Here is a 27,242-nt window from a genome sequence, read left to right on the forward strand (position 1 = left end):
TGGACTAATGACCAATTTTAATTAGTTTGTTTTGGAGAAGATAGTAGTCAATGTGGTCAAAATGTCTTTGTCAGATGTATAAATAGGGCACCTGTAAGAAGGCCACTATCAGAGCTTAGCAGGATGTCATCACTTAGGGACCAAAGTGCTGTCATATTACTTCATCCAGGCCAGAATCTATGTTATCTGGAGCACAGCACAAGGTGCTACTGAATACTGAGGGAGAGCTGGGTGCAGACTATCTTTTCAAGAAGTTTGTCCAGAACTGGGAAGATGGATATTGGGCAAAAGTGATGGGTATCTTTTGGGCTGGTTTGCTTTGGGAGGGATTTAATTAGAAAAGTTTTCCAAATCTGTGGCATAATGTTTTGTGTCAGATGTAGATTATATATGTGAGTGACAGAAAGACATAGATGCTGTCTGCAGTGATACATGAACCAGGGATTGTGTTGTCAGATCCAGGAGGCGTGTCACTGGAAATATTTTCAAATAGAATAGAGACTTCTTTGGGATGCATGCAATTGAAGTGGAAGAGCGTGATAAACAGTGGTGGGGTGGGAAATTCATGCTATGTGGGAGGTGTGCATTTTATTGATGGGAGATTGCTAAATTCTTTAAGGGAATCTTCTGGAGAAAGTTTTGCTGTACCACAATCAATGGTGTTTGTACACAGGGTATCATGAGGACATTTTCTTCCTTTAAGTAGGATAACTTCTTTACAAAAGTGTTTGGAGGAATCTAAGAGGGTTTTTTTTTTTATTTGAAGATTTATTTTATGCCTTTAGATAGACTTGTTGGCTAAGTTACATAAGACTATAAAGGAGGTTCGGTTGTCATTTGTGGAGGTCTGCTTCCATTTTTGCCAGGCTTCATCCCTTAGAGTTAAAAGATGTTTGAGGTCAGTGGACAGCCATCTAGTATTGGTGGGTTTACAAAGCCTGTAGATAAGTGAGAAGAATTTGTCTTGCAGCTGAAGCAGAAAGTTGGTTAGACTTACAGCTACTGTATTAGATTCATATATGGATAGTATATGGTTCATACTGTGAGTTGTGAGAAAGGTTTTGAGTTTGTCTATTTTTGTGCTACTCTGGTTTCTGAAGGCTTTTAATATTGGTGATAGTTTTATAGGAATTCTGACAACTGTAAAGGTGATTGGCAGTTACCACTTAGTGATTGTTGCATAATGTTTCTGTTGGCAATGGAACTGGATATGCTTGTAATAATCAAGTTGAGTATGGAGTGTTTGGAGAACCTAAGATTAGGTCTTGGTTCTTTTATGAGTTGAAGGAGATTGCGGTCTGCTAGGAAGGTATCCATGTCAGAAAAATGAGTGCCAAGATAATTTAGATTGAAGTCACATAGAATGATCATGTTATTATTTTTGGGACAGGTATTAAGAATGTTAGTAATGAGGGATTTGAATTTATTTAGGGAAGCACAGGCTAGTAGATAGGTTGTAGTGATCAGTAGTGGTTTGTCTTTGCGAGTTGGAAATTTTAGGAGAATCCAGTTATGACCGGAGTTTGAGGAGGAGTTTCCTTGGGCAATAACTTTTGCGTCTAGGTCATTTCTGTAAAAAACCTTATTTGCCTGCTTTGGCATCGACATACTTGGAGGTTAAAATTTGTTGGAGGTTGGGGGAGTCTTTTCTGTTCCAGGATTCTGTGACTGCTAGAATGTCTGTGCTGGGAAATAAAGCACTTATTTGGTCTAGCTTGTTTCTGATTCTATGTGCATTGAAGAGGGCACAGGCCAGTGTGGGAAGTGAGTAGTTCTGATGTTGAGAAAGGGGGATATTGGGGCTGGCTTGGGAGTTAATCAGTCAAGGTATGTGCCCAACAGTGAACTCAAAAAGGGTAGGTACAAATGTTAAGAAATGAGAGCTTGGAGAAAAGAGACAATGCTAATTGTATGACAGTAAAGCAGTGTATGTTGTTCCACCACTTTAATGGGGTAGGCTCATGCTAATGGTAATGTACCTATTGAGATTAGTGTTTTGAAAAGAAGAGTAAAAGGAGAAGTGTAAGACACAAAGCACAACTGGCAGGATAAGTGGGCAATGCATCTTAAGTTTTTTTTTTCTCTTTTTGCTTGCTTTTCCTTTGAAAGGTTGCCTGTGTGGAGTGTTTGATTTGAATCCACTGCACAGCTGATGTTGGTTTACACTGTAAGGCTAGACCCAGGTAGTGGGACAAAGTGAAATACCTTAAGGTTTTCTCTTTTTGTTTGCTTTTCCTTTGCTAAACTGCATGTCTGAAGTGTTTGGGTAGAATCCACTGCACAGCTGCTGTTGGTTTACAGTGTAAAGATAGAGCCAGGTAGCTTAACAAATAAGTGAAATACCTTAAGGTCTTCTCCTGATTATGTGCCACTTGGTGTGGGACAGGAAGAGCTTTGTGAAAGGTGTGATGAATACTGCAATGCAAATGAGCCATGACCAGGGCCTATGTGAAGCATTAATGTTTGGGGCACTACAAGTAAGGCCTGCAACAGGCATACTACAGTATATTATGTCTGACATAAAATTGCATCTTACTTTACTTTGTTAGCATTATCTGTGCTTAGGCTACCAACTCATTCCTTCTGAATAAGCCAACATTTCTTAGCTTATGCAGTTTTATATAGACTATATCCAGTCACAGCCTTCCCCAACTTATAAATTCCTTACATACTAGCGTTCTTCCTTTTATTACTTGACATCTTACCCAAAGCCCTGCTCTTTTCCTACTCTGTCCTAGTGTTCACCATGCAAAATCCACATTGTTTATATCTACTTTTCGTCTGATGAACAAATGGATTACTTTGACTGGCCATCTAGCCATTGTGAACATTTATTAGTTGTTTAGCATAGCATACTAATTACAGCTATTCATATATTCATCGCACTAAATCCCCACCCCAACATTCATGGTTAATATGCCTTTATAAAGACTACATTAATATTAAAAACAGTTGACTTCCTGGACTGCCAAAGCAAAATCCATCCATGGACAGCAACAGCATTCCAGCTAGCCATGTTTTTTTTTTTTTTAAATCTTTTTGATGATTGGGTTAGTTCCATTAGGCTAGTGACTTTTTTCAGGGGAGACCCAAAATGGTGTTTCTATTACTGGGTGGAATTCGGCCAGGGCATCGGGGAACTACCCCCCCCCCCTCTTTTCATGGGATCTTTTACATTTACCTCAGCTCCCACCAACTCAAGCACACACTCAAATTCCCTCAGTCATGTTACTCATGAGTGCAGTAACCCCCTAATTCTGCACTGCAGTGTCAGCAATCCAATCACCTGGAATGGGAATAGAATCCATAGTTTTTTGATCTTCCACCACTCTGTTATACCCTTGACACTTAGTGGAAAAAACCCGATAAATGCAGAGGTATTGACAGGGTATATATTGGCTGATACACAGAGAAGTGCAGACTATGGATGGGAGATTGGGGTAGAATTAGGACAGGTAAAAATGGAGATCCAGGGGGCTGATATTCAGTTTCTTAGTAATCTATTTAGAAGGGAAACTTAAGTAAAAGCACTGCTGCAGCATTTTTATTCATTTCACTTTCACTGTTCACCTACTTTTAATTTCTAACAGCAATCCCAAGTAAGCACAACCAGCCACAGGCACACCTACTATTTATAAACAGCATGATTATATAAAATATCATAGTTTTATAAGTGAACAAGCATGCAAAAAAGCAGGAAATTGGTAAATACTGTACTGCTAGGCATACCATTTGTGTATGGTTGGGCTAGACCGGTTTTACTTCTTTATAAAGTTATCTGTGTTAAAAAGATTTGGGTCAATGTGACACCCCTTTGGTGAATTGAGAATTGGAAGGAACTAAAAGGAAATCATCAGTGGAGATTGGGGTGCAGTTTTCTTATACTGGGGGTACTAGTTCCAACAACTCCTTATCAACAATTGTAAAAGACCAAATGACCCCACAGTGTATGCATACTTGAAATACATCGGACTAAGGCTGCTGACCTGTAACATTATTACCCAAATCCTGTTTGTGCCTCCATCAACTCTTAGTACTGTGTTTTACATATGTAAACAGCTAACGCCCCGACCACAGGTGATATCGGGAATGTTAATAAAATCCAAGTATACTGTTTTGTTAGTGCATCCGTGTTTTCAGGCATGTTAACACTTCGAGCTATGTTTTCACTTCTTTTTTCATAACATTTTGCAGCCAGGACGAAAAGGCTGCGCCGGTTGTGGTTTGATGCGTCCATCCCAGTAAAGTGCAATCATATTTCATTCGCAGTCTTGCCCCTCTTAGTTACCTGGGGTACAGCTCGATTTTATCGGTCGTATAATCATACTTGAAGATGTTAGGATACTTGCTTCTAACTTGTTGCATTCGTAATTTAGTAATTATTTTTCCTTTGGTACGGATTGCTTCTCACTGCCCTTAACTCAGGTTTAGAAGTAACACAACCTAAATAATTCTACATACAAATTGTATTACAGGAAACATTCCCCTTTTTCTCCGGAACGCTTTATATACGCCGAAGGCCGAGGGGGTTGGTTTATAGCACGGACTGTGAATAGCTCAATGTTTTTGATAGGTGTTATTTGTGGTTAGTGTATGGCCAGTTGAAGTAAAGACAATATATTTGTTTGACAGCCAAAATGTATTTCCTGTTATAAACGGCGTGTACGCATAAGAATGTCGGAAGTCGCCATGGAAGAAATATCAGCCTTGGCTGCAATCTATAGTGAAAAAGATGAATTTGAACTTCTTGATATGTCTGGTGAATATACATAGACAGCTAAGCTGAACAGTAAAGTTGCTATACACGCTTAGCCTTATAGAGTACTAAGTGACTTTTGTTTGTATTTTGCACAGTTGAATTGTTGTGTAGCTGCAGGGTGTTGTGCTTCTGTGGTAAAGCCTGAAATGTTGCAGGAACAAACGAAGTAACTAGAATTACTATTAAGTTTACCTTACAACTGTACAGATTTTCGCCTCATATGTTTGATATAGTCCTCATAAAAAATTGGTATTATGGTAAATCACTGGGATGGTCTGAGGACTGAAGTCACTAAATAATGGCATACATTTGAGTTTCAGATTTCAAATCTTTCAGAAAATGTATATTAAGACAAACCCTGTTGCTCTTGCAACTTTCAAAGTTTATAAGAGCAATATTTAAAATCTGTTCCTATTTTGGGGCCTTTTAACCCCCATTTTGTCAGGCTTTGTCCAGATTTCTTGCACTAAGAGGTTGAGAGGCATGTAACTGTCCATTAGTAACGTTTATACAGCACTATATGTAATGTTTAATATGTTCAACCCCAAATGACCTGATGGGCATGCATCTCGACTTCATTGTGCAAGGCTTTGGACAAAGCTAAAAATAATGGGAAAACAAATTCCCAAATTCAGGGACAATTTCAGATATTAATCTTAATTCATTTAAAAAGTAAATCAACAACACGTGTCGCATCAACATGCATATTCTTAGCAATAAACACTAAAGTCTAATGGCTGGCTTTTTTGACTGTAATCTATAGTGATTTAGCGGAAAATGGAAAATGTTATGGGAGACAGAGCAAAAATATGAGGCAAGGTCCTTGAATAGTTGAGAGGTATGCTAATGGGTGTATGCCTGTTTTGATTTTTTTTTTTTCAGTTTAGTTTGTTGTTTCCCACATTGCACTCTGGGCTTATAGAAGAGGACATAATATTGACCATCTTGTTGCTGCAGACTCATCATTGCTGCGTACTTTTCATAATTTCTGGACAACACTCAATGGTTTGTGTTCTTGTCATATTTCAGACACATAGTAATGTGCCATTTTTATTTAAGTATTTAATAGTGCTGAAATTGATTAGTCTGTAAAGCTAGTAATTATACCAATAGTTCTTCCTTGTTTCTCTTCTGCAATTGGTAGTGCATTGCTTGAAAGACCAGGTGTAGCTGTTGCTGACACTTAAACAGAGCTTTTAATCCCCAAAAGCACAGTGCATATATTGGCCTGTTGGAATGGAAAGGAAGATGAACATAACCAGCAAAATAGCATACATATGTTGTAAATGCCCAATATCCTGACGTGAATTGTAGGGACAATAGAGGGAATAAAGTAGCTAGGATTGCTGGATATAGTAGAATAAGCAGCGTGAATGTGTATTTCTTTCTCTCTGTGTGTGTGTGTGTGTGTGTGTGTATATATATATATATATATATATATATATATATATATATATATATATATATATATATATATATATATATATGTGTGTGTATGTATATATATATATATATATATATGTGTGTGTGTGTGTATCTATCTATCTATATATATATATATATATATATATATATATATATATGTGTATATTATATACAAATCTACTTCTAAATGCCATAATTCCACAATACAGAAGACCAGAATCATGAAACTGAAAATCCTGAACCACATAAGTATGCCCAGGGCAAGTAAACACTTGCCCTACATAACATCAAAACACACCGCACTATCTAAAACCCACCTAGGTAGGGGCTATGCCCCCCACACTACTCTAACTATATATACCAACTCCGGGATCACACTACAGTGGAGAAAGGGCATAATTCCCCACTCTGGGCAAATGTTTACTTGTCCTGGGAATACTTACTTGGTTCAGGATTTTCAGTTTTGTGATTCTTTTTCAATATTCCTTAATACCGCTGGGCTTCGGTATTGTAGAATTATGGTATTTAGAAGTAGACTGATATATGTTTTGTGTGTGTATAATATGTATATATGTATATGCATATATGAATTTGTCTTTCAGGTTTGCTTGTTCAAATTTAGTATTGGGCTAGATATTTTTTGAATCATCTCAAGAGATATTTCAGGTATGTCTCCACATTCTTGCACAAAAGTAGGTTATTGTGTACAGTTTTAGAACTCTTGGAGAAATCAAGGACTATTCGTTATTTGTTTGCTTTAATAACTTCACTGTTTGTAAGTTTCCTGATCGTAATCAGAGTTTTCTATTTTTATGTTCTTGTCATAGTCTCTGCTTTGTATCTTTAAGTACACCATCTATCTGTTTTCTATAATGCTTGTCTAGTGAGGTTTGTAATAGTTGTATAGATCCAAATATTTAAAGATTTGGCTAGTTATGTACCATTCTGTCTAGTAACAGTTGGCAGGCTAGATACAGTATGAAAGTTATATGAAAGTTATCTATTTTGGCTGCAGCCCCACCTTTACGCAGTTGTATCACGATATACTTTTCTAGAGTTTGGGTTGTATTGTGACTTTTAAGGACCTGTTCATAAGAATGGTTACCAATTTAGCAGGTGTATTTTAATGATATGCAGAAATCTGGGTTTAAAGCTCTCATCATCAGGATCTGGAAGTATCACGGAACCTTTGGGAAAATTTGTAGATGTTTCACTCAAGAAGATGGTTGCATCCTTTAGACACATTTGTAAGGACTCTTGGGAATTCCTTAAAAATATCAGAAATTAATACTATGAATGTACAGATGTTATGGTCACAGTGGATGTAGTAGAATTGTTTCCCAGTATCCCCCATGTTACAGGACTACAATGGTTCAGTGAAATTTTATCTAAATTTTCAGGTTTAAGTACAAAGTTAATTAACCTGATAGTTGATTTTATGGAAATTATTTTAAACAACAATTTTATCTTTTTTAATGGGGAATTCTTTAAACAAAGAATTGGTGTAGCAATGGGCACACCTTGTGCCTCCGCATATGCGAACATTGTCTTATTTTTCTGGGAAAGCAAATTTGTTTTAACATCACCCTGGAAAGAAAATATTATTCACTATCAAAGATATTTGGATGATATTTGCATATTATGGAGAGGCAGTAGGGAACGTCTCGAAGAATTTTTAAGGTACATAAACAATACCACTGACTTTTTAAAGTTTATGTTTAATATCAGTGATGATTCATTAAACTACCTTGATGTCAGTTTGACTAAAAACAAAGAGCTAGGAAGGTTTGAGTCATCAGTGTTTAGAAAGAGTACCTTTTCGAACGCATTCTTGCATTTTTGTAGCGGCCACCCCTTTTCACAAAAGAAGGGTATCTTGAAAGGCCAATTTATCAGAGCCTCAAGAATGTGTAGCACGGAAGCATTATTTAGTAAAGAAGTGAACACATTAAAGAACCTATTTTTAAAGAGAGGATATCCCCACACTTTAATTAATAAAATGCATCAAGAAGTACTGAATAAAAGAGGAAATATGTATGCACCTTTATTAGGTTTAACAAAAGATGACACAACACCTGAAAATGATTGCACTCACATACAAAGCAAAGAATTTGACTCTAAAGCTGCGTTTGTATACACATACAATAACAATGCTATTGATTTAAGAAACACTATAACAAAATATTGGCCTATTTTAAGGTCAAATGAAGAGACCAACAAATGGTTACCCATTCAACCAACATTTGTTAACGCAAGAAATATGAATCTTAAAAACATGTTTGAGAGACAAAGGCAGCACACAAAACATACTAAGAGCACTACAATGGGTACCTACAAATGCAATGCTTGTAAACAATGTGCACACATTATGAACACAGGCTCTCTATACATTAAATCAAGAAAATTCAGGGTCAAATCAGACTTGTACTACAATTGTGCATCCAAAGGGATAATTTACATAGGTCTGTGTCAGGTTTGTGAAAGTTTCTATATTGGAAAGACTGAGAGGACGCTGCGTAGAAGGATATACGAGCACCTCTACGACATCCAGAAAAAGAAAGAATCCAACGCCTTTTACAGACACCAAACAGTATGCCCTGGGATGACTATAAAATTCTTTGTTTTAGAACAAGTTTCCCTGAACCCCAGAGGTGGTGACTGGGAGGCCACAATCGAGTACAAAGAATTAATATGGCAACTCAGACTAAACGCAACCAAACCACCTGGTTTAAATGATGCTATAAGTATCAGTAGTTTATTAAAATTGAGACGAGCAAAACTATAGATCCAATGTACACAATTTAATGTTTGATGGAAGATCACAGTATTTGGACATGTATTGTGCAGTCTTTTAAACATATTACTGATTTTAAAAAGCATTACAGATTTTATATGTCATAGGTACAGAATTATTTTTAATACATAAAGTATGTGCATACCAAGCCAAACACTAGATCTATGGACATAAGAAGCCTTGGATACTACATATTCCTAATACACATTCCATCACAAATGTGCACTATTTTACAAATATAGTATTGTATATATTTAAATAAAGTTGGTAGGATATTTATTATATTTATTATATTTATCATATTATATTTATTATATTATTTCTATATTTATTACATCTAACATATTTATCAAATTTATTAATATTTTACAACATTTACACACAGTGTACATAGGAACATTTTTAAATTTCAATAAATATTTTAAAGATATTGCATGTAGTTTTTGGGGAGGCAGGACTCAAAAACAAAGACATTCAGTTTACTGCATGTCACTGGGACTATTCTTACATGACGTTTAATAACATCTTTCAACATGGGGTTTTACCATAAAGATTCTACAAAGTAAGGATTGTAAACAATTACCAAAGGTTAGCGTTTGCACAATTAACAGATGCTTAAATGACAACGCTCATCAAATGTTATTTTCGCATTTTAGTATGTTTTTATTTGATTCCAACTTTTAAAGAACTGCTGACAACTACGCTTTAAGTTTGTACACAAAATTTTGTAACCAAGTTCCAGTAAGGTATTTTAATTAATGAAATTGATTAATTATATTAATTACTAACGAACTGCCCTATTTAAAGCGAGTTCACTACCCTGCTGTTTTATCTTGATAAAGCCTGGTATTCACACAGGCGAAAGCGCTTGACATATTTACTTTTCGTTCACCTTATTGTGTTGTTCGTTTTCTAATAAAAGGATTTTACCAGTTTGACGAAACTTGGAGGAGTTCATTGGATACTGCTGTGCTTTTTGCATTCTGTTATAGTTCATAAGTAATTACTAAAGTAGCTGCCCATATAGAGTATGTTAAACCAACCCAATTTCCTTTTCAAAGTTGAGAATAAGATCCTGTACTTTGCCTTTATGAGGTAAACACCTTAACCATTGTACCAACCCCTAACACCATTAGTTCTAATGGAGAAGAAATACTATTTCTCAAAGCTTGTGTTGTGTAATCCAGTGTTAGATGAACTGAGAGGAATATGAGTAAAATGTTTAGCAAATGAATAGATCTTATTAAATAAGTTGGAGATAATGATTCATGGTGTAAACTTCAAGTCCATAATTTACGGTGGGTTTTTGGATATAAGAAGCCAGTAGTATTGTTTGCCATAAAATGTCCTATTGGATCAAAATATTTAAAAAAAAGTCCTGAGAGTAAACTTTGGGTTGATTAACTGTATTCAGTTGCCCATGCACTTGTCTATAAAGTAGGTGGGTCTGACTTCATAGAGCTGTGGAACAGATAGGTCTGAAAGCACATGTGTTAGGACACCTCCACAACTTTCTGTAATGCACAACTTTGGAGGAATTCTCCAGTTCTTTCCTTCTGAAAAGGAGTTAGGTCACAATTGCTGTCCAGAGGCTGCTTTCAGAATAATGTAATTTTTTTTTAGGTAATACTGGTGTAGTAGATAGAACTGTCACCTCATAACACAAGACTCATCAGGTCAGTTCCTGGCTGGGGTTCCTTTTGTTTGGAGTCTGTATTTGAAAAACTTTCCTAGACTCCAACTCCTTCCCTACTTCCATAATGCCCTGCACCTTGTCTTATATCTCTTTTGTCATGAACTGTTAAGCATCAGAGATATTTATGGGTCACTGACTTCATCAAAAGCATAGCTAGGGTGGGGCAGCTGCCTTGAGTTCAGGGTGTTAGGGGGCGTGACTGAGAGAGATAGTGCAGTACCAGTATTCATTTCTCTGCTGGCATTTCTCAGTGATGGTACAAAAGTAATATAGTGCAGTTGTTGGCAGGACTATAACATTCTAGTGCTTGAGCACTTCGCTTTGTGTATGGTGTAGGTTGAGCAAGGCACTTGCTACAAATGTAAGAAGTAGGTTGTTACATTTTTAAAACAAAATGATAAGTTCTTCAACAGGACCTTTTTTCCTTTGCTCCTTAACTTAGACTTGAAAAGTTCAGGGAGATGACTGCCAGACTGGAAACGGGACCTTTTTTCTCCCTTAACGTACAGTGGAGGGGCAGCAGATTGGAAAATGCCACCTGGTGCTAGATGAGCCAGGTGCAGCTCTGGACTTAATATTCTGAACATATACATACCATAATTGATTTTGTCATTTTCACTGGTCTTGTGTATGTATTTAAAGCCTCACAACAGACATGCTTTAAAGCAAACCCAAATTATGCTGCATGTACTAGACTTGTATTATACTGATATATATATTTCATGTGTACTTGTATCTATACATTCTTTTTAAGATATTTTTTCTAAATGTTGTATTCTGTCTTACTTAAAAATCCTATTAGTGTATAATATTGTTAATGGTGCTTTCTCCCCAGGCGTCTGCTAAAAAGTCATTACACGCCCAGTCCATTGTACAAAAGTAAGTAAGTAAATAAATAACTGGCCCAAGATTTTTTTCTTTTTTTTTTTTTTTTTTGGGCATTTGCCACAGTTGTTATTAATATTGGCAAAAATGACAAACAAACCAGTGTTATAAGGTCTTCTTTATGCAGTAATTCTAATCCAGGACAGTCTTATTTTTTTGTGTGCTTGACAGCATTATTAACGAGTTTTGAACATAGGACTTTTAACAAGTAAGAGAAACAAGTTGATTTTACAAAGGATTGCTTCCTACAAATTATTCTGAGGAAAGGCATAAGAAAAATGTAAAGGGGATGGTGAAGTTCCTTCAACTCTTTTTTAGGGTCTCATGTTTCCTAAGGGAATTAGAATTGATAGTGGGTCTCCAGCAATCTCAGAGGTTCATAAGGACAAAACTGATACTGTTTACAGATCTGGTATAGCTCAAGCTAAGGTTTCTGCTGTAGGTGAGACTTCTCCTAGAAGCGGGCATAGTAGGCTCTTATTTTCATAGGTTCATAGGTGTGTACTAGGATAATGGCCCTGGAGCCTTTACAAGCCGAGCCCATAGTGTTACCCTGGCATCGTGCCATCTGACCTTGGTTCCCACTGCCTCTGTCGAGTAGAGCCACTGGAGTGATCCCCGAGGTAAATTTTCTCAGAGCCTTAATTTTGTAGATTTCTTTCCTCCAGGACTCACTGTGCACTGTTTGCCCAGTGTTTCCATGACCCTCATGTAAACTTAATTATGTGCTAGGAGTCAGTGAAGCAGGCATAAGTTAAGGGCCCAGATGGATGAATGTATTCTAGTCCCCCAATGTTTCCAGGGTGGATAGAGAGTCACCAGTTGCCACCTTCCATCTTGATGCCTCCTCACGGTCCACTTGCATTGGTAGATTCGAGGCTGATAATTTTGCCACAGGCTCCAGAATGGATGCTAATTTCACCTATGGCATCAGCTCCAATGGGGCTGTCACTGTTGAAAACGTTAACATTGGCTTGTTAACTGTTCATTAGGCTTTTAAGTGTTGACATTGAGATATAGATAGCAAAATTAATGCTGAGGGTATCAATGTTTTTAGTGCTTGACCCATTGAGTTTGCACCAAAATTGATATTAAGGGAGTACTTTGGTGTCAGCATTGATAATGGGAGGCTTTGAATCAAGTTTGTTTGTGTTGTTGGTCCATGCAATCCTGGATTTGGCCAAAAGCACCTTTGTATCCAGATTGAAGCATTTGTAAAAAGAATCAATGTAACTCATTGTGTTGGGTGAATATTCTTAGAAGCCTGTACTGACATCAGTGTTGATCTTGGATACCCACACTTGTGAGTCTCTAGCCCTTCAGTCTTCCTACAGAAGAGACAAATGAGTGAAGGGATGACTATGGGATAGGCACAGTGTGTTATGGCCTCGTTCATAATCTTCATCCTCTGATGCTTCCCCTCTGAGCATTTTGATCTAAACAAATTAATTCTAAAGGTAATGTTCAAGATGTCATTGTGTAGAAGATCCTTCTTGTCTACTTGGAAGAGACTGGATGTGCTCTTTGGACCTCCAAGATGCCTATTTTCACATCAATATTATCAAAAAGCCCAAGAAGTTCGTACTGTTCTGGGTAAGAACTAGTTGTTTCCAGTTGGGACACTGTCATTTGTTTTTCACCACAGCCTCCAGTGTGTTTATCAATTGTATATCCACTCCATCAGGTCACCAAAGATCACTGGAAACCAAGATATTCCTTTACCTGAGTGATTGGAATCATGAACTCCCAGATGGAGCCATCACAAACTCTAATATTGATAGGGTGCCTTGAACACTCTGTCTTGCACAGCTAGTTTTCCGCAAGACATGATTGCTATTTTCCTCCCCTAAGAATAGTCTTAATTTCATCACCCACAGTAACAGCAGCAGCAATGTGTCTCAGGCTGTTAGGTTTCATGGCATTGGCCCTCTCCATGGCCACTTTGCCAGACGTTACAAGGGAGGATTCCTTTAGTGGACCCTCAGAATGTAGTGGACCCAGTGCACTGATACCATGTATTTCTTCGTTAGAATTTCTTATTCCTGCAAGCAATGTCTTGTTTGTTGTTTCAGTACCTCAGCTTTGCTCTGGGCAGCTCCTTCTCCCTATTCTCCTTAATGACAGTCATTGTGGATACATCTGTCCTTGGCTGAAGTGGTATAGGGTAGACTGGAAGTGAGGGCAATCCTCCTGAGATTACAGGCATTTTATGAGTCTGTCCTCAAGGTAAAATAGCCACCCACACTGACAGCATGTCTATGGTATGGTATGTTAACAAGTAGGGCAAAACTCACTTCAGCCCTCTGTGTTGGAAAACACAGAGGTTTTGGAAATGGGCTGTTTCAGGTCATTTGTTTGTAACAGTAACTCATATTCCTTGTCAGGCCAATTCTTTATCTGACAGGCTCAGTTACTGCCCTTTGATGCTGCACAGGTAGTCCCTAAATCTCTCAGTGGCGAGACATGTATTTTGGTATTGGACAAACCCTGTTGCAACCTGCTTGCTGTCTCCCCTTCCCCCACCAACCAACACCAAATGCAGCAGCCTCTTGTCATCAAAGGACCGACTCCCGGGGATGCTGTTGTCCATGACTGATTCCCCCACCAACCAACACCAAATGCAGCAGCTTCTTGTCATCAAAGGACAGACTCCCAGGGATGCTGTTGTCCATGACTGCAAACAATCACCATCTATGTTATTTCCCATTTCCTACTTTTCTGAAGTGTTTCAGAAAAGCCAAGTAGTGCAAAGCCAAAGTCATCCTCATGACCCCATTGTTTCCCCTTGTTGAGCCTTAAACAGTGGAAAAATCTTTGTGTTAAACCTTTCAGGACTTTTCTCACTAACCCATCTGACAAGCCTCAATTGCTGCTTGCGTCTAACAGCATGATTCATCCACCGATAATGGTCAAAGACCTTGCTCTACCCTCTGAGGGTGGTTTAAATTCGGACTTTTGCCCAGAGGTCTTTCACTTGGGTAACTTATAAGACATAAGTGGGCACGATTTTCTTTCTGGGTGATATCTAGAGTACTGGATCCTTTTATGTCTCCAGTCCCTTCTAGTTTGGATTGTTTATCTCGAATATTTGATTTGGGACTAAGCTATTTTTGAACATAAATTTAGCAGCTGTTTCTAATATTCATGAGGAACTAAAGCAGTCATCCTTAGTGTCCTTAAGGTTGTATTAGTTTTTTTTCTTAAAGGTTTTTTTTTTATTGAGACCACCAGTATCCTAGTGGTTATGAATTTTGTGTTTAAGAAGTTAACTTTATATCCTTTTGAGTCACCATCTAAAGCAGTCAAAGGTCTTGACATAGGAGACATAATTCTTCAAGGTGAGTACCTTAGCTAGAAATGTTTCAAAGTTGCAGGCCTTAAGTTCCAAAGTATTCTACCTTATCTTTCACAAGGACAGTCTGTCCTTGTGAACTAATCCCTTTTTCTTGCCAAAGGTAGCCATTGAAAAAAAATTTGGGGGAGTACGTCTTACACTGATAGGATGAAACAAAGTATTTCAGGAAAGGCTATTAATTACTCATTCCTTACACATGAAACAGATTGGTCCAAAATGTCCAAAATCAAACTGTTTGGTGACTCCGGGAGTGAATTCTGTATTACAATAAATACACGAGTTGGGTGCTAAACTAAGGCACCTTCTACTAGAGCAGGGTCTGTCTTTTTACTAGAGCAGGCTCTGCCTTTCAAGCATTCTTTAAAAATACTTTGTTAGATGATATTTGTGCTAACACGATACAGACTTCTCTACACATTTTTTTTGTAAGACACTCTGAGCTTTAGCTGCTTCAGTGGCATAGAGGGATAAAATCCTGACCCATGTTCATTTAGCAGCTCAGACTACTAATGGAGTGTCAGGGGAAGGATGGGTGGTCACAGAGACATTCCCAGTTATGATCCCTGGCAGTGGTTGGTGCTGTTGAGTAAGGAGGGACAGCTCAGGGAGGGAATGGTGGTGGGCATGGCTGTGCTGCTGCACTCCCCCATTGCAGTCTGCCCCTCAAGCATTAACACGGAACTGCAAGGGGGGACTAGTGGGTAGGTCAGTAATGAAAAAAAAATCATTTGAGTGCTTTTGGCCGAGACCTCTAGGAAGCCTTTAGGTTCCGTGATTGGCCCAAGCAGTAAAGTGGATTAAGACTGGGAGTACGGAGTTGCTTGGAAACCCAGCATGGATGTGGGCCACTGGGTAGCAGTGCCATAAGGATGATGTAGGGGGGCCAAAACTTAGCTGGGTCTGATCTTAAGGTCTAGGTTAGCCCTTGTGTTTGTTATTGTCATGAGTATCCTGTCATAGTGCCATCCAAGAAAAGTAGAGTTTGAGACTGTACAGTAGATGTTGAAATGGATGAACTGGATCATGACATGTGTAAAAATTATGCACTCAGATCGTCATGATCCATTTTCATCCACTTCAACATATCTGGCTTCCTTTACTTCCTTTTCCCATCATTTGATTGTCAGACTTGGTGGGATTTATATTTTGGTAATCATCTTTCTTTCTGGTGTGCATGTTTATGCATATGTGTGAATGTAGATGTGTGTATATTTGTATATACATATACATAGATAGAGATGTGCACTTCAAAGAATTACAGAGATCCGGTGAATTGAGGAGGTGTCTGGCACTTTGTGAGTATCTGAGGTCTGCCTTTAGTAAAGGAAGGCTGTGGGTTCCATTCCCTCAGCAGTTAGATCAGTTAATGACACTGTAGTGCAGTGTAAATGGGTGGAGGGTTGGTGCTGCACTCCAGAATGTGTTGTCCTTTGGATTAGACATTAAACCGAGGCCCCATCTGTCTGAGTTGGTGGTAAATTGGGTGGATGTAAAAGATCCTGTGGCACCTATCCAAAAGAGTAGGGTTTTTTTATTTGTAAACATTCATACATTTCATATTATTTACATTATTTACATGAAGAACATCACTCAATTCATCATCAACTTTTAAGTATTCCCCCCACCCCTTTTACCTACAACCAAAACCATATTTTCTCCAATGTTTTTCTCAGTGTCCATTTTCCACTGTATTTGATCTCATTAAGTCTCTCGTTCCATATTGTCAGTGTTACATAAAATATATCTCTCCATTTTCTTTGTTTTTTCTTGAGATCTTCTTCCATAATAACCGTATTCTATCATGTCCATATTTAACATTTCAAATTTCAGGGTAATCTTTAACCAAATCATGTTTACATACTTCTTTCCACAACTCATGAATTCTATCATGTTTTAAAAATACATGTTATATAGTTTCAAACTCTTTACACTTATTACATATTTTTTATGTTTACTTTTGTATGCCATATTTGCTTTTACTAGAAATTTACCATTGGACAACCTCCACAAAACTCATTACAATCTTTAATTCTTTTATAATTTTTATATCTTATCATTATTGCTTTTTTCTTACTTATTTCTAACTCTTTCCACGGATTAACAAAGTAAAATGATTTCATAATATTAACATACCATTCCTTTCTAGTTTCCATCATACAATTTTACTATGAAATTCTTTCATTTCTTCATTAATAACACGTTTACTTGTATTTTTCATTCCCATTCCTTCCTTTTACAATATATTATTGTTTACACTATTTTTTTATCTTTCGTAACTCCTTTTAATACTTTTACATATTTAAAGAAGTTGCACATACAATTGGGTTTATGAATCCCAGCTCAACCTGCTCTTCTTTCGTATATAAAATTCCTCGCTTTACAGGATTCAGTCTCGACCCCCAGATGAATGAAAGTATTATCATCATAATTTCTTTTCCATACTTCATCAGTATCGTGTAAATGTTTGCAACATAGACTGCTTTACCCAATATTATAGTATTTATCAAATATGCTTTCTTTCTATATGAGAATCTAAATGTTTTCCAGAAAGCAATCATATCTTTGATTCATTTAATAATGATCTGCCATTGGTCATGTTTATATTCACATCTACCAAATACTGTACCCAATATGTCTATACACTTTTCATTATACTCTACATCTCCTATGGAAGATTGGCCAAAAAAATGCTTCATCACCAAATCCTTTATTTTTCTCTTTATTTATAGTTATACCAGGTTTCTTTAATATTATACTTAATTTTTCATTTATTTCTTCCATCCATAATTTATTTTTAGCAGTTCTTACAGTGTCATCAGCATAAGTATGCATTATCAGTATTTGTACCTCCGTCATCAATTTATATCCACCATTACTTGTCACTTTATTTATTTCCCTAACTACTGCATTCATGACTAATGAAAATATTACACTGCTGGCTGGACATCCTTGTTTTATTCCACACTCTTTTTTTCACATCTTCCCCAATCCAACCATTCATGTTTAATTTCGCATAATGTTTTCATATATTGATTTTAAAAATATGTAATATTTTGTCACTTATGTTACATGCCTGCAAAATTCTCCATAATGATTCATATTGAATGTTGTCATAAGCCTTACTTACATCACCTATCATAACCTTTACTTCTACGTTTTTAATAATAATGTCATCAATTGCTTCTCTTATTAACCACAACAAATCATGACTTCCTTTTCCTTTTCTTCCAAACAAATTTTGATCATATAACCTTTCCGTTTTACATTGTACTCTTTTAGCTGTTATTCTTATAAAAATGTTATAGTCTGTATTATTTAATGTTAGAGGGCTCAAATTTTTTTATCTCCTCTTTATTTCCTTTCTTAAACATAAATTTTAAAAACCCTGTACAAATTTTGTTGTCCTTAATCCTGGTTTCTATCCATTCATTCATAACTTGGATAAATAGCATTTTTGTCCAATCTTCCATTTCTTTATATACATTATATTAAATTCCATCTAATCCAGTGGCTGAATTTATGTTAATATCTTTTATAATCTCATTCAACTCATTTATATTTATTTTTTTCTCTAAATGTTCAGTCTTCTTTATTAAATCTCTCACCATTATAAATCTATTCTATGTCCACTTCTTTTTTACTATGTAAATCTAGTACAGACCTCTTAATTCATTGGTTCATAGGTAGGTACTAGGCTATCGCCCAAGGGCCTAAGGCTAGCCAACAAGGTTCCCTGGCTCACGCCATCCAAAAAGTCAATTTTCTTTGCCTCTGCCGAGCAGAGCCACAGAAGTGATCCCCAGGGTATATTTCCTATTTCCCATCCACTCATCAAGATTTTTCTTGAAGAGTGCTAATGAGGAACTTTGCTTGACATAGATGGGTAGCTTGGTCCAGAGTATAAGAAGTCTCTGGGACAGGAATCTATCCCTCCAGCATGTCCTGTTGTGGTGACAAGGTTTAGGTCCCTAGAGCGTGTAGCTCGGAAGGATTGGGATTTCTTTAGGTGTAGCATGTCCAACTGCTCTGGGTTTAACTTAGCTTTATATATTAGGTAGAGATCTCCTTGGAGTAGGCGATATGCTACAGAGTAAAGCTGGAGTTTTTTGAGACTGTCAATATAGGGCATCTGTTTGAGGCCAGTAATCCTCTTTGTGAGGTACTTCTGTGGCCTTTCCAGCTGCTGCAGATGTCTTTTGAGGTACATTCCAAAAGGGGCTTTGTACTCTATAATGGGTCTAATGAGTGCTGAGTAGAGGGGAACAATGACCTCTTTTTTTCCTGGATGAGAACCCTTTTATGATGAGGTGTACCATACAGAAGGATTTCCTGACTACTGTGGCGATGTGATTATCAAAGGAGAGACTACTGTCCATCTGGGTCCCAAGGTATCTTATCACACATTCAGCGTTAAGTAGACTGCCGTTTATGTGGTAGTTCATGGGTACAGAGTTTTTACCAAAGGGGATGTCAATTAACTTTTTGGCATTGAGCTTGAGGCCATGCCTCTGACACCAGTCATCTGTCTCAGTGAGGCCCTTCTGTAGCATGTCCACATCATTTGGAGACTCGACTATGGCACCTAGTTTGCAGTTATCTGCGAAATTCGTTAGCCAGAGGCCTTCTATGTTAGCCTGTACTTCAGAGAAGTACATACCAAACAGGAGAGTTCCCAGGACTGAACCCCGTGGTACTCCACTTGTCACTGGTTTGAAGTCATATTTGGAGTCTGCAACTTTTACAGTGTGGGTTGTGTCAGTGAGCCAGTTGGCAACCCATCTTGTGACATAGGGATTTATACCTGGTTTAGTGAGTTTAGCTGTAATTCCAGAATGAGGGATGGTGTCGAAAGCTTTGGCAAGGTCAAGATAGGCTGTGTGAACCACCTTACTCTCGTCTTCGGCTTTGGTGACTGCCTCAAAGAAGTCAATCAGGTTCAGAAGGCATGATCTGCCTTTCACAAACCCGAACTTGGTGGGGTTCAGAGTTTGGAGGTTACCAATGTCTTTGAATTCCATGATGATAAGTTCCATGGCCTTGCAGACTAGGCTCGTCAGGCTAATAGGGAGATAGTTCCCAGGATCAGTGGTGGCTCCCCCTTTGTGGAGTGGAATAACTGTTGCTGTGCATCATTCAGTTGGCACAAAGCCTGATGTAAGACTATGATTGAACATGGTGCTTAGGTGGGGAGCCATTTCGTTCTGAAGTTCGTGTAAAACGCAGCCTGGGATGTTGTCTGGTCCCATGGATGCTGTGTTTTTGGTTTTAGAGAGTGCAGCTTTTACCTGTATGGATGCGATTACAGGGATTCTGCATTCTTCCTGTATAGATATGGGCTCTTTTGGGGGTGAGAGGGGGGTAAAGTTAGCACTGAACCTATCTGCTAGGATGTTGGCAATATCAGTTGGTTTTGTAATTTTCGTGCCATTGTGCTGTAACTCAGAGCAGATCTGGGTGTTACCATTGAGATTCTTGACATAGCTATAGAATGCTTTGTGGCTGCCCTTAGACTCAGTGGTGATTTTGTTTTCGTAGCTACCTTTGGAGGATCTTATAAGGGATCTCGGCTTCTTACTGAGGCTGACCAGGGAGCTCCTCCACTCATGGGATTTTGCTTTCTTTTGCAACAGTTTCTTCCTAATGTTGTAGAGTTTGTTTATGGCATGGGACCACCATATTGGCTTCCTTTTTTTGGAGGATAGCGTCTTGGTTCTGTTTGGGATAGCACGATCCATGCACTCATGTAAGTGCTTATAGAGTGCATTTGTGTAGGATTCAGCAGTCGTAACTGTATTGTACATCTGCATGGATGTCATGAAGTTTGCCACTTCTGTCTTAAGATGCATGAAGTTGGCTTTGCAGAAATTTTTTACCGTGGTTTCCTTAATGGTGGGTGGGGGCGGGATGCGGATATCTAGGGTGATTAGGTTATGGTTGGATTTGACCAGTGAGGAGTTGGCTTCAGGTGTGGAACTCATGTTGGTAATGACTAGGTCTAGGATATTGTTGCCCCTGGGGGTGTGTGGATAAGTTGATCCAGGGCATTGGAATTTATGAATTCCAGAAAGCGGTGTGCAAAGGAGTTGGTACATAAGTAGTCTTCCCAGTTAATGGTGGGGTAGTTGAAATCACCCATTATTAGGGTGTTTGGATGAACCCTAATATTTTCCAGTATATCAAGAAAAGAGGAGTGGGATACTTGGGGCATGGTGGGGGATCTGTAGCAAGCTACAATTAGGATGGCAGTTTTGCCCAGAGTTAGTTGCACTTGGATAATCTCGGATGCATTATGCTGCACATCTAGCCTGGAGGTGTGGATTTCCTTAATGAATATGGACACTTCTCCGCCTTTGGTGTTCTGGTCCAGGTTAGATGGCCAAACAGTGTGGTATGAGTTATAGCCTGGTAATGCAGGGGTGCTCCCTAGAGCCTTTATTTCATATATTCCTTCTTACATCTTAACTTGTTTCCCTTCTTTATTTTTAATTCTCTTATTATATTTTTTCTTTCATTATTTTAGATAAATATATTGATAGTTTCTCTGTTTTCCTTGTATGCAGTATTTTTGCTTATATATTTCTGTTTCTTTTTCATATAAGATTCTATCCTTTTCTACTAAACCATTAAAAAGTTCTTTACTTATACTCTGTATTCTATTTTTCTCTTTTCCTTTTCTCTTCTACACATTCTAAAATACCTTTTTATACTTATTTTTAAATTGAATCCACCAAATGGTCTAATTTTCATAGAAAGGGCTCATACTAATATGCTGTTTCCATAATTCTATAAGCTCTTTTCTCTCTCCTATATTTAATTATTTTTATCAGTTTTTTTTTATTTATTTTCCTATTTTAATATAGTCCTCATTTTCATGAATTTTTATCCAAATAGCCAAATGATCAGAAAATCCAATATATTTTATTCCTTTTTTGATTAATTTTTAAACTTTCTGATATTAAAAAGTAATCAGTTTCCATCTTTATTTCTGTTCTTGTAAAGGTCCAGTGTTTGTTCTCCCATATTTTTAGTTGTCCACTCCTCATAATTTCTGTAATTATTTTAACATCACAGTGCTTTTTTTATTCCTAAGGTTACAATTAACCCCCCCTGCCATTATTATATTTAATATTTACACAAACTTAATTAAGTGCACTTTTAAACATTGGTGGGAATTCAGTAAAGCTTACACAATTTTTTTTGGATGTATGCATCGTGTCGAGATGCATAAACAAGCATGGACAATTTTAGATTCAGTAAGCATCGCTTAGCAGTGCACAAGCACGTGCAAACAGGGAAAGTTCGTGGAAAGCAAATTACCTTATAAGCAGTAGAATCTTATGCAAAGACTAGAGATGCTTCATATTCATAAGTCTAACTCCTCGCACATTACCCACTCGATAGGCCTAAATCTAATATTTGCCATCAACAAAACCAGCTGGAGGGACAGGCTTGTCTTCCAAGGCTGCCCCATCTCTGGAATAGACTTCCCATACATGTCAAACAGAGTACATCGCTGACCCTCTTCAAGCACAGCCTTGATGAGTGGATAGAAACCACAAGTTTGTCCCAGGGGTTCCACCTTTGTCCCTCATTGACAGGGGTGACAGGTGCTGACTGAGGTTTCTATTTTGGGGTTAAACTTTTGGCTAGGCTTGTAAGGGCCCCAGGGCCAGTAGCCTAGTAATCTCCTGTGATCCTATGATAACAATAGATAATGCACTTACTTACATTCCCCAGTGCCTGCTGGATGTCACCACACACACACCAACAAGTGAACAAGTTGTTTAATGTATGACTTTGTGTACTCACACATCGACAGGGCAAATTGTTTTTGTCACAGGCTTGCCTATCCAAATGCAAACAGATAAATATGGCCAAAATGGCTACAAAATATAATAATATATAATATAATAAATATAATATATAATAGGATATAAAGCAGTTGTCTGACTGCTAGGCTGCTAGATGCAGATAGTTAGAAGCACTGTGACTCTGCAGACCACACACGCTGTTAACACCCACCTTGTGTGTGTTCTATGCAAGTCGTTCACCTACAGTCATTTATAAAACAGACTTGAGCCATGGTGCCTGCATTAAGTACTCTGATGTGAGGAGGGGTTCTGATCTCACTCCAATCCACTTGCTGTGTTTGTGTATGTGCATCCCCCTGCAAAACATGTGTGGATCCCCCACTGACTTCCAATCTGCAATGGTTATGCACTCTTTGGCCCTTGCAGTTGACAAAGGCCTCCAAACTCATGTCTTACACAAGATCTGCAGATGTCATCTAGTCCCAATGTTTCTCTGCAAGTATGGCATCTGCAAGGTCATACAATTCCAGAGGCAAATTCAAAAAACCGACCAGCAGAATGTGGCAACAACTATTATGTATGTATTAATATAAACACATAGACATTAGAACTGTATAAATCAAGAATAAGCTAAACAGACTGGTTTCAGCTAGTATCCTACATAGCCTTCAGTGTACTAATATACAATCAACTCATCCTTTAAATAGAGTAAGCGTGACCAATTAAAGATGTTCATTTAAACCAGGTGCAAATAGCCCTCCTAAAATAATTATCCATTTCTTCTCTTTTGTTTTTAATAATTCATGCCAGCCAGATTTATTGGATTTAGTGCCTAGGATCTGATAAATTATAGTAAAATGAAATGATGCATTTCTATGTGACATAGTATGTTTATACAATGCATTGGTATTTATTTGGTGTTTAATGTACTGAAATGTTCTGATATCCTGTATTTTACTGGTCTTGAAGTATGACATATATAGAAGGCAGAACATTTACAGACTGCAAGGTATATAACCCAGTCTGAATTACAATTAGCAAAAAAGGGAATATCATATACGTGACTAGTGTTCTTACTGCTGAAACTTTTTGTTTTCAATATTCTCGGACAATATGTACAGTGACCAGAGGGAAAGCAGCCTATAGCAATCTGTCCCTCAAGTGTACTTTGTAAACTTTCTTTTAGCTTATAGGGCCCTTGCTTATAATGGTTAAAGTGAGACGCTAAATTTTTTTCCTTTTCTAAAGGAAAATTGGCATCTATTCCCTATTATTCCAGAAAGTTTACTGTCCGGCATTAGACTATACCAATTATGCTGCACACTGTCCATTAATGCCCCAGTGTTCCTACTGAAGGTCGTAACAAACTTTAAGGTACTTTCTTGCCTATCTTTACCTGACTTTTATATTGTAGGAGATTTTCTCTCTCAGTATTATTTACCTTATTCTTAGCTTGTAAAATATATCCTGCTTTGTAACCCCTTTCCTTAAATCTAATGGTCTGGTCAAGGATTGAGCCTAGGGAGCAGAGCGTAACTGTTTGTATATACTCTATATGCATTGAGCTATCCTCCCGCAAGTACTTTTGGTTAAATATTAATATTCGGATATATATGGTTCAGTTACTGGCGCCATTAGAAGGCAGAAATTGTTTTGAAGGATTGTGACATATCTTCTTTGGATCAGATAACTACACTGAATGTTTCGCATTTAAGGGCTTCAGTAAGTACTTTTGGTTAAATATTCGGATATATATATATATATATATATATATATATATATATATATATATATATTGTTCAGATACTGGCACTATTAGAAGGCTGAGACCATTTTGGAGGAGTGTGACATGTATTTTTTTTGACCAGATAACTATGCTGAATGTATCGCATTTAAGGGCTTTTGCATTTCGTAATATCAATAAATACGGTTGGACTGGTTTGAAATTATGACATTTTTTCAGTTGGTGAATGGGCACTGAAGTATTTGCATAAAATAGTTCATTGACTTGGCGTTTCCTAAAAACTGGAACTGCTTAGTGGAATAACAACGAAATCTGCTCATACTGATATCTTGTGATAGTGGATGTTAACACTATGGTTTGGACTAACGATATATCTGCATAAAAGTGTACATGCATGTGGAAGATCCTTAATGAATGGGAAATTGTCTAGCAGAAAGCATTTGAATGGCTTCCAGCATCATGGATTAATATTGGACTAAGACATTATCTCCTACATGGTGGATTTATAAACTGCTGTGCTCCTATACGTTGTAAAGGGAACTTTTTTCTGTAATTTAATTTATGGCAATAGGGGCTTCTGGACATAAATAGAAATATATCAGTCTAAAGCATGCTTCAGAACTGGTACTCGTTTGTGCCTTGTGATTTTCAGTTTGGCTATCTACATCTATTAACGACTGCAACTCATTCTTGTAGTGAAGGTCTATATCTCTTAGGAGAATAGACTTTTGTATATAAAAGACAGGAGTGTATGTGATATGATTAGGTAATAACATAATTTATTACAAGCGTTGATATGTATGCATAATGAACATTAGCTTTATTTAATACCTAATGGAATTATCATACGTTTGCGAAACCCTAAGCATGTTTAAGGGTAGAACAGGTGATGGACATTGCATATTATGATTAAGGACAGTGTGAACATCTTGCTATTTGAAATTATAAATGTGGGACAAACGAATAAAGTCTGAATGTGTAGACATATGAGTCACATGAATCTGCAGATGTCATCTACCATAAGGCTACCAGCAGCCACCTTAATGTCTGACTTAAGCTGCTATGCATACGTTAAGTACTTTGAGCTGTAGTTTGTAAGACTAGCTAGGTAGAGGTTCTAATCTCACTCCAGCACAGATGGGTAGAGGTTCTAATCTCACTCCAGCCCACTTGCTGTGTTTGTGTTTGTGTGTGTATGTGCATCCCCTCTACAGAGTAAGTGTGGATCCCTCACTGACTTCTAAACTGCAATGGATATACATTTTTTGGCCCTTGCAGTTGACGCAAACCTCCAAACTCCTGTCCTACACAAGGACTGCATATGTCATCTAGCAGAGGGAGGGGTTCTAATCTCATTGTAGCAAAGTTGGATTGTGTGTGTTCTGCAGTGTCCTGTAAACATTAATTGGTAGTGATACCATTCTCGCTGTAGCCAAGTTGGTGCATGTGGATGTCAGTCAGAGCATTTTACATCAGCTGATGGGATCATAGGATCATTGGAGTTTAATATGCTAATGACCCTAGGGCCCTTATAATCCTAGCCAAGTTCTTACCCTTATTTACATGATCAGCACGTTTTTCCCCTGTCCAAGGGAGACACAGGCAGATTCCCCATAGTGAACTTATGGTCACCCATCTAATTGTACAGATTGCATCTGAAGAGGGTCATTGAGGTGCTCTGTTTGACATTAAGTGGGAGTCTGTTGCAAGGGTTTGTTAAACCTTGGTAGACATATCTCTCCCTCCAGCTTGTTTTATTGATGTCACATACCAGGTTAAGCTCCTTACAGCGAGTAATCAGTGTATCATTTGACTTATGAATATGCAGCATTACCAATAAAGCAGTGTCACAGATTGCCTCATATGCAAGGCAGAGATCACCTCTGAGTAGTCTGTATGACACAGAATAAAGTTACACTGATTTCAGATGATCCCCATAGGACAGATGCTGAAACGTACTTAATAAAATGGCCATTGCACTCGCATAGTGGCCTGATGAGGGAAGAGTACATGGAAGTTATAACTAATTCATATTTGGGTGATCGTGCCCTCAGTTATGACATGAGCAAGATATAATGCCCTTCTCACCACTGTGGAGACATTGTGATCTAAGGTAAGGTAGGTGTAAACCTGTGTGCCCAGGTCTCTCACCCCTGAGTATGTACTTAAGGTGTTGCTATTGATGTGCTACATAGCAGGGTCATTGCTGGTACCGAAAGGAATGATAGTACATATGTTTGCATGGAGTTTAATGCCATGATTGTGTCAACAATCATTTGATCATGTATGACCCTCTTGTAGAATGTTGACATAATTTGGAGAGTCTATGACTGCTCCCAGTTTTCAGGCATCAGCAAACCTGGTCAGCCACAGACATTCAGCTTGTGTTTGTACATTGGATAAATGGATTCTAAACCTTAGAGGACCCAGGACTGAACCCTGTGGAACACCAATTGTTACAACTCTGCTACTGGAGGTGATTACCCCTATTCTGACTATATGAGTGTAATCAGTGAGCCAGTTAGTGACCCCTCTAATGATGTTACTGTTGATGGCCAGCTGGGTGCGTTTGTCAATGATGCCTGAGTGGGGGATAGTGTCAAAAAACTTGGCTAAGTCCAGGTGGTTGTATGCACAGATGTCCCCTCATCCGGGTCATTGGTGACTGCCTCGTACATACCCACCAGGTTTAACAGGCATAATCTCCGTATCACAGATCCAGGCAGTGTAGGCTCAAGTGTTTTTAGATTGCTATATCTTTGTTGATACGCTT

At 37.9% G+C, this 27,242-nt stretch overlaps 1 protein-coding gene across 1 annotated transcript in view; it reads left to right on the forward strand.

Annotated features, from left to right (window-relative positions):
- The first annotated feature begins 4,545 nt into the window (after positions 1–4,545).
- RWDD3 (RWD domain containing 3) overlaps positions 4,546–27,242 on the forward strand; it is a 245,608-nt gene continuing 222,911 nt past the window's right edge. The window contains exon 1 of the mRNA XM_044085702.1: positions 4,546–4,759. Coding sequence (XP_043941637.1) covers positions 4,675–4,759 — 85 coding nt within the window. The 5' untranslated portion in view covers positions 4,546–4,674. The remainder of the gene's footprint in view (positions 4,760–27,242) is intronic.

Source organism: Protopterus annectens, chromosome 10.part0, assembly GCF_019279795.1.
Source record: "Protopterus annectens isolate FY-2018-M chromosome 10.part0, PAN1.0, whole genome shotgun sequence".
Classification (NCBI taxonomy): domain Eukaryota; kingdom Metazoa; phylum Chordata; order Ceratodontiformes; family Protopteridae; genus Protopterus; species Protopterus annectens.